This window comes from Aquila chrysaetos, chromosome 9 (genome assembly GCF_900496995.4).
Source record: "Aquila chrysaetos chrysaetos chromosome 9, bAquChr1.4, whole genome shotgun sequence".
NCBI classification, from domain to species: domain Eukaryota; kingdom Metazoa; phylum Chordata; class Aves; order Accipitriformes; family Accipitridae; genus Aquila; species Aquila chrysaetos.
The window spans coordinates 24,667,643-24,675,431 of NC_044012.1; the positions used below are offsets into that span (position 1 = coordinate 24,667,643).

The 7,789-nt window shown below is 65.9% G+C and overlaps 2 protein-coding genes across 3 annotated transcripts; both read left to right on the forward strand.

Annotated features, from left to right (window-relative positions):
* Positions 1–316: 316 nt before the first annotated feature.
* VPS72 (vacuolar protein sorting 72 homolog) lies at positions 317–2,915 on the forward strand. 2 transcript variants are annotated; one of them, XM_030024556.2, is made up of 6 exons: positions 317–707; positions 1,140–1,298; positions 1,439–1,550; positions 1,664–1,843; positions 1,959–2,100; positions 2,377–2,915. In XM_030024556.2, the coding sequence occupies exons 1-6, from the start codon at positions 591–593 to the stop codon at positions 2,768–2,770; spliced, it is 1,104 nt and encodes a 367-aa protein (XP_029880416.1). In that variant the 5' UTR covers positions 317–590; the 3' UTR covers positions 2,771–2,915. The 2 variants fall into 2 exon arrangements, with proteins under 2 accessions (XP_029880416.1, XP_029880417.1); XM_030024557.2 differs by having other exon boundaries at positions 330–707; positions 1,140–1,292.
* Positions 2,916–3,445: 530 nt separating this feature from the next.
* TMOD4 (tropomodulin 4) lies at positions 3,446–7,699 on the forward strand. Its single transcript, XM_030024558.2, has 10 exons — positions 3,446–3,569; positions 4,265–4,408; positions 4,497–4,653; positions 5,116–5,238; positions 5,863–5,952; positions 6,170–6,300; positions 6,812–6,919; positions 7,135–7,278; positions 7,367–7,511; positions 7,599–7,699. The coding sequence occupies exons 2-10, from the start codon at positions 4,286–4,288 to the stop codon at positions 7,619–7,621; spliced, it is 1,044 nt and encodes a 347-aa protein (XP_029880418.1). The 5' UTR covers positions 3,446–3,569; positions 4,265–4,285; the 3' UTR covers positions 7,622–7,699.
* Positions 7,700–7,789: the final 90 nt, after the last annotated feature.

The following is a 7,789-nucleotide window of genomic DNA, read 5'->3' on the forward strand; positions in this document are numbered from 1 at the left end:
CCTGTCCCGCCAGACCGCACCATCCGGCCGCGGGTGGGGGGGGGGGACGGACGGACACGCCGCGCCGGCCCGCAGAGCGCACGCGCAGTCCAGGTAGCTGTTTCCTCCACACACACACACACACACACTTGGACTCGCCCCCGCGGACGCGACCACCCAGGGCGAGGGTGACAAACCCTCAGGGCGCATGCGCAGAGGGCGGTGAGGGCCGCGGCCGCGCAGGCCGCCGTGGGTCACGTGACGGGTGAAGCGCGACCAAAACAAAGCCGGTGGGGGGGGCACATGGCGCACGGGACGTCACGGTATCACCTGCCGTGACGTCGCGCGGTGACGTAATTTTCCACATTCCATCCCCAGGGACGCGACGTGGCCATACCGGGGGGGGGGGCAGGGCCCAGAGGCGGTTTCCCCCCCCCCCGGTACCCCATAGAGGAGCCCCCGCCGCCCACAGGAACCTGCAGTTACTCCTCCGGCCCGCAGGGCGGGCGCCCGCCTCCATCGGCCGCTCGGCGCTCGCTTTCGCCTGCCTGGCGGTGCAGCGTCAGGCCGGGCAGGACGCGCAGCGGAGCGCCGATCGCGGCGGCGGCGCGATGAGCCTGGCGGAGGGTCGCGCCCCGCGGCGCACGGCCGGTAACCGGCTCTCAGGGCTGCTGGAGGCCGAGGAGGAGGATGAGTTCTACCAGACCACGTACGGCGGCTTCACCGAGGTGCGGGGACGCCGGGGACCCGGGGGAGGCAGTGGGGCCCGGGGAGTCTCGGGGGCCCTAGGGCGAACGGGACCGAAGGTGTCCCGGTGCTGTGAGGGGCTCGGGGGCGGGTGTCTGGGGGTGCCGGGGGGGCGGGGGAGCCTGGGGGGGGGGCAGATGTCTGGGGGTTCGGGGGGGGGGGGGGGTCCCCGGCGGGGATCACCGGGGGCCCCAGGGGGTTGTCCCCCGGGCAGGGCGCTGCGTCGCAGCAGGAGGGGCCAGGGGACGAGCAGTGGGGACAGGGGGTGTCCAGCCATTAGAGAAGCCGCCGCCCCCCCCCCCATCCCGTAGCAATGAGGCCCCCATGGCTTCGGGGTGGGAGGGCACCGGGCTCGGGGCTGCGGCGTGGGGAGCCCTGGGGGGAGTGGTGATGCAGCCCCTCTGTCCCCGCAGGAGTCAGGTGATGACGAGTACAGGGGTGACCAGTCGGACAGCGATGACGAGGTGGACTCGGACTTCGACATCGACGAGGGCGAAGAACCCGCCAGTGACCAGGATGAGAGCGAGCCCAAGCGCCGCCGCCGCGTTGTCACCAAGGCCTACCGGGTACAGGCAGGGGGCTCCGGGTCCCCTTCCCAGCACTGCGGGCAGGGGATGCCTCCTCATTAGGAAAAACTGAGGTTTAAATGAGGCCGAAGCCATGGCCTGGGGGATTTTTTCTCCCTCCTCATGTCCTCTGCCCCATCCCTTAGGAGCCCCTCAAGAGCCTTCGTCCCAAAAAGATGGACGTCCCCAGCGGCAGCTCCCAGAAGCCACGAGAGGTGAAATCCGTCCCCTTGGAGCTCCAGGATGACGTGGGAGACAGTGAGTGCGGGCAGGGCGAGACGGGAGAGGCTGGAAACGGGCCCCCTCCAGGAGAGCTCCTGGTGAGCTGGGCCGGCCAGTGCCTACCAGTGAGCCCCATCGTCCTGCCACAGGCCGGAAGCACATGCGACAGTCGACGACAGAGCACACGCGCCAAACCTTCCTGCGCATCCAGGAGCGGCAGGTCCAGTCCAAGCGTAAGAAGGGTGGCTCCAACTACGACCGGCCTCTGACACAGGAGGAGCTGCTGGAGGAGGCCAAGATCACGGAAGAGATCAACCTCCGCTCCCTGGGTGAGCCGAGTGCCATGCCAAGGGGTGCAGGGACCCCCAAAACAACACAGGGAGAGGGGGTGAGGGTGTTGGTGAGGTGCTGAGCCTCCCCCTTGGTTTGTTGCCGCTTTCACAGAGAACTACGAGCGCCTGGAAGCCGACAAGAAGAAGCAGGTCCAGAAGAAGCGGAAGTGCGTGGGGCCCGTTATCCGGTACTGGTCCGTCACCATGCCCCTCATCCCGGAGCCGGGCAAGGAGGAGAATGTAGATGTGGAAGGGTAGGTTGGGGTCACCTGAACATGGCCCCAGTGGATTTTTTTGTGCCCCACCACACCCAGCTGCACCCTGGCTCCTGCTGCTGATCCCTCCCTGGGCTCTTTCCATCGTGGTAAGGGAAAAGTGGGTTTTGGGCAGCGCCTTAGAGCCCTGCAAGCCCCACGCTCCGGTCCTGGGGGCTGGCTTGAGCAGATTTGGCAGCTCTGCCCACTGTGGGAGCTCTCCCAGGGTTTCTCCCCACCCGGGGGTCTCCTGGGTGCTGACTGTGGCTCTTGCAGGTTGGACCAAGACCCGCAGCAGGCTGAAGCAACTCCAGCCCCAGCTCCAGCTTCTGCCGGGAAGTGCTCCCGCACTTTCATCTCCTTCAGCGACGATGAAACCTTCGAGCGCTTCTTCCCCAAAGCGAAACCACCGCGGCTGCCAGTGCGGGAGATCTGCCCCGTCACCCACAAACCAGCTGTTTACCGTGACCCCATCACTGACATCCCCTACTCCAACATCCGTGCTTTCAAAATCATCCGGGAGGCCTACAAGAAATACATCACAGCGCATGGGCTGCCCAGCGCCGCCGCCTCCGCCGCCCTGGGGGCCACTGCTCCACCTGGCCCCGACCCCAACGTCCGTCCCACCCGCCAGAAGATCATCATCAAGCAGAGCGTCCCCACAACCTGAGTGCCAGGGGTCCATGGGGGGCTCGTAGCCACTCCAGGTCGAGGCCTCTCCTTGCTCTGACTCCCGTGGGCAATGGTTCATTGCTCTATTTATCTCATTCCTATCTTTTTTTATATAAAAATGGAATAAATCTGAGTAGCCGGCATACAGCAAGGGCATGGACTCCTATTTCCATTCAACGTGCAGTGCCTGCAACACTAGGAGACCCTACAGTAAACACAGGGTGCGTACCACCCCTTGTTTTCCGAGAGACCCTACAATAAAGCAGTTCATCCCTGGTGCTCCTGCTCACAGTCCTGTGCTGCCACAGGAGCCCCGATGACGGCGGCTTCACACACCCACCCCCAAATGCGATTTTGGGGGCTAGGGGGCACTTGAGAGCAGAGTCACCTAGACAGTCTCGGGGTGAAGGGGCCTAAAATATCCCTGGGAGGGGGTTTGGGGGTCTCCGAGGGGCTGCAGGGCCCCAGGCACAAGGTTCCGCCTCTCCCTGTGGCCTCTCCCCCCAGCCTCCCCATTCCCCCCTGGCCAGGGCACGCCAAGAGGTAATGGGGAGCCACCAGCTCACGAGGGTCCCCCCCCGCATTGCCCAGGGGTGCCCCCGCCATGCCAGGGCGCTGGGGTGGAGCCGGCACGGGGCTGGCAGGGCTCGATAACGCCTGGGGATATGTGATCTCGCCCCTCCCCGCCGCCGGCTCGCAGAATAAAACGCTGATCTCATGCCCTGCGCGGCTGGAGCCCTTGGCTCAGCACCGGGGCTCGCACCCAGGCAGGCTCCGCCACCCCAGTCAGCGGCCAGGTAGGGCCTCGGAGGTCCCAAGGGTGGGGTTCCCCAGGGTGGTGGGGGGCACATCATCCCCATGGACACTGACTCCAGGGTCCCTGGGTGCTGTTGGGAATCCTCTTTCCAAGGGAACCCCCACCCTGCAGCCCCCCAGCTCTCACCCATGGGTGTCTGGTCTCTCTCGGGGGCAGCGGGTGTGTGTGTCCTCCCCCCGCCCTGGGGATGCAGGTGTTGGGGGGCAAATCCTAACCTGGTTCCTCGGGGGGTCCCAACCCCGTTGTCGGGGGACTCATGTCCCCAGCGTTTACCCCTGCTGCCCCCCCCAGGGAAGTGGGGACCTGTGCTGGGGGGCAAAGGGGTACTGGGGAGGGTCCAGGGGGCCTGGGGCTGCTGGACTGGGACGTTCCCCCCAAGAAGTGGGGGAGTCTAGGGGGGATACTGGGTCCTGGCCCTGGGGAGCACCTCGGAGCTAGGATTTAGTTTCCCCAAGAGCTCCCCAACCACACCACCCTGGACCCCCCACCCTGTGGTGCCCCACGGCCCCCCCAGCCCAGTGGGAACTCAATACCACCCATAGCATGAAGGTACCCTGCAGGTCGTGGCATTGAGGGGATCGCCGTGGCGTGTGGGGGTCCCCTTGCAGTGCAGGGCATCCCCCCACCCTAGGGAGCCTCTCGCCAGCTGCTCAGCCCCCCTGTCCTCCCCCGCAGGCTGCCTCCTGGTCCCTCACCATGACGTCCTACCGGCAGGAGCTGGAGAAGTACCGGGACATCGACGAGGACAAGATCCTGCGGGAGCTGTCAGCCGAGGAGCTGGCACAGCTGGACTTGGAGCTGCTGGAGATGGACCCCGAGGTGGGTCCCGGTGCGGGGGGGGGTGACAAGCGGGATGGGTGACACCTGGCCATCGGGGTCCCCCATGGGTGACACGGTGGGTCCCCAGAACGTGCTGCTGCCAGCGGGGCTGCGGCAGCGGGACCAGACACAGAAGAGCCCGACGGGGCCGCTGGACCGGGAGGCCCTGCTGCAGCACCTGGAGAAGCAGGCGCTGGAGGCCGGCGAGCGTGACGACCTGGTGCCCTTCACCGGCGAGAAGAAAGGTGCGGGGACCCGAGGTGGGGGGGGGGGGGGGGGGGAGACACCGTGGGGACCAGGGGGGACAGGGCCACACAGCGCCGGGTATATTTAGCTCAGCAGAACGGTCCTCGCCAGCAGCTCGGGTGTCCCGGGCGAGCTGGGTCCCCGCCAGCCCCAGGCACAGCCACCCCCTGGCAATGTCACCCCCCATATGGCCACACCTGCAATGTCACCCCCAGTACAGCCACCCCTGGCAATGCCACCCCCCCATACGGCCACCCCCTGTAACATCACCCCCCCAGTACGGTCACACAACCCCCCCCCAGACTGTCACCCCCAGGCACAGTCACCCCTGGGGAGGTCACCCTCCGGCAGCAGCCGCATCCCCACGCGCCCCTTCCAGCCCTGTCCCTGGGGCCACCATGTCTGGTGTCACCCAGCTGGTGCGAGGCTGGGCAGGCTGTGACCCGTGTCCCCGTGCCCAGGGAAGCCCTTCGTACCCAAGAACCCGACACGGGAGATCCCGCGGGAGGAGCAGATCACGCTGGAGCCCGAGCTGGAGGAGGCGCTGGCCAACGCCACCGAAGCCGAGATGTGCGACATCGCTGGTGGGTCTTGCACGGGGCAGCCGCATTGCACCGCAACCTTGCATGAGGCTGCTGCATTGCACCGTGGCCTTACATGGGGCAGCTGCGTCATGCCGCAGCCTCGCACAAGGCTGCTGCGTCACACTGGAACCTCATGCAGGGCTGCTGCATCGCACGACAACCTTGCACGAGGCTGCCCCACAACATCGCACGGGGACAGCATGTCCCACATCGGCTTCACATGGGGGCAGCATGTGGCACCGCAGCGTTGCACTGGGAGGGAGCACATTGCACAGGGAGGGAGCACATTGCATAAGGATAAGCGTTGTATGGGGGGAAACATTGCACGGGGCTAGCGTGTTGCACGCCTGCCCTGGCCCCGTTTCACACCCATGCTCCCTGCTGCCAGGCGTGTGCCGGCCCCCCCCCCCCCCCCTGGGTCCCCGCCAGGGTCCAGCTAAAAGCAGCGCCGTGCCCCCATGCTCAGCTTTCACCGCTGGCCCCCAGCCCACCCACTCCCCACGGCTTCCCCGGCCCGCCTTGAGCAGGGCTGGGGGGGCTGTGGCCACCCTCGGGGGGACACAAAGGGACCGGGGGGGGGGGGTCCTGGGGCACCTGCTGACCCCCCCCTCCCCGGTCCCACAGCCATCCTGGGCATGTACACGCTGATGAGCAACAAGCAGTACTACGATGCGATCTGCAGCGGGGCCATCTCCAACACAGAGGGCATCAACAGTGAGTGCCCTGGGGACACGGGAACAGGGGACACGGGGACGAGCCCCCCAGGACAGGGGACACAGGGACCATGGGGCTGTTTGGGGGGGATTTGGGGACCAGAACCCCTCCGGGATTCCCTGTGGTGACCCCACGCACGTGTGCAAACACGTGTCCCCACGTGCCCGTGCCCCCATGCGCAGTCACGTGTGTCCCCACACACACGCGTATGCCCCAGGCGTGGTGAAGCCTGACACATACAAGCCGGTGCCAGATGAGCCCCCAAATCCCACCAACGTGGAGGAGACGCTGCGGCAGATCCAGGCCAACGACGGGGCTCTGGAGGACGTCAACCTCAACAACATCAAGGTGAGGGACCTGGTGGCAGTGTCCCCAAGGTGTCCCCAGGGTGCTAATCCCAGTCCTGGGGTGCCAATCCCCATCCCCATGGGGCTGGTCCCTATCCCAGGGTGTCTCCAGGGCACCCCAAGGTGCTGGGGGGCATCACGGTGGGGCTGGTCCCTGTCCCAGAGTGTCCCCAGGACGTCCCTGGGTGCCGCGCGCTGTCCTGGGGTGTCCCTGTGGGACTGGTGCCTGACTTGGGGTATCCCTGGGGTGTTTGTCCCCAACCTGGAGTGGCTCCAAGGCACCCCAGGGTGCTGGTCCTCATCCGGTGGCATCCGTGTCCCTTTGGTGACATCCCATGTCCCCTCAGTGCCATTTACATCCCTTGGGTGACATCCAGCACCCTCTCGGGGATGCCTCTGTATCTTTGGAGACATCTACACCCCCTCGATGCCACTAACATTCCCTTGGTGACATCCTGCATCCTCAGGGATGTCCCCATCCCCTTGGTGACACCCACGTCCCCTTGCCATAGGACATTCCCATCGCCACGCTGAAGGCCATCTGCGAGGCCATGAAAACCAACACCCACGTCAAAAAGCTCAGCCTGGTAGCCACCCGCAGCAATGACCCCGTGGCCAGTGTGAGTCCCAGCCCCGTGTTCCCCATGTCCCCACATGTCCCCAGACAGGGAGGGGACACGGTCCCCTGCCCCTGGCTCCATCCTGGGCACCAGCAAGGCCAGGTGACTGTGGCTTTTCCACCATCACCTGGGGCATCGGTGGCCCAGGACATGCCAGAGAGGGGGTGCCAGCCCCGGGGGGACACCCCGAGGTGACACCCTGAGGTGACACGCAGGCTGTAGCTGAGATGCTGATGGAGAACAAGACCCTGCAGAGCCTCAACATCGAATCCAACTTCATCACCAGCACCGGCATGATGAACATCATCAAGGCCATGTACCACAACACCACCCTGAGCGAGCTCAAGGTGGACAACCAGGTAAGGACGGGCATCCATGGGTGGCCCAGGGAGGGGACATGGGTGTCCCCAACTTCCCGACGCACCCGGTTTCACCCCGGCCCTGCAGTGCCAGCGGCTGGGCGACACAGTGGAGATGGAGATGGCCACCATGCTGGAGCAGTGCCCCTCCGTCGTGCGCTTCGGCTACCACTTCACGCAGCAAGGACCCCGCGCCCGCGCTGCCATTGCCATCACCAACAACAACGAGCTCCGTGAGTGTCCCCCGCATCCCCTCCGGGGGCAGGAATCGCAGTAGGGGGTCCCAGCCCTGACCCCCCCATCCTCTCCTCTGCCCCCAGGTCGCAAGCAGAAGAAAACCTAACGACCCCCCCACGGCACGAACAAGCTCCAGCTCCTGCTCCCCGGGGCTGCTGTAAATAAAGAGGACGGAGAGATGCGGCTTTGGGATCCATTTGGATGTGTCCCGGGGCAGGATTTGCGCACGGGGCCCAGAATCAGAATTGTAGGGATGGGCTGAGGGAGAGTAACA

Coding starts and splice junctions, on each gene's coding strand:
- TMOD4 (XM_030024558.2), top strand. CDS start 4,286: ATGACGTCCTACCGGCAGGAGCTGGAGAAGTACCGGGACATCGACGAG. Junction 5,239..5,862: donor CGAGATGTGCGACATCGCTG/GTGGGTCTTGCA, acceptor CCGGTCCCACAG/CCATCCTGGGCATGTACACG. Junction 6,920..7,134: donor GCAATGACCCCGTGGCCAGT/GTGAGTCCCAGC, acceptor GGTGACACGCAG/GCTGTAGCTGAGATGCTGAT.
- VPS72 (XM_030024556.2), top strand. CDS start 591: ATGAGCCTGGCGGAGGGTCGCGCCCCGCGGCGCACGGCCGGTAACCGG. Junction 1,299..1,438: donor CCAAGGCCTACCGGGTACAG/GCAGGGGGCTCC, acceptor CCCATCCCTTAG/GAGCCCCTCAAGAGCCTTCG. Junction 1,844..1,958: donor GATCAACCTCCGCTCCCTGG/GTGAGCCGAGTG, acceptor CCGCTTTCACAG/AGAACTACGAGCGCCTGGAA.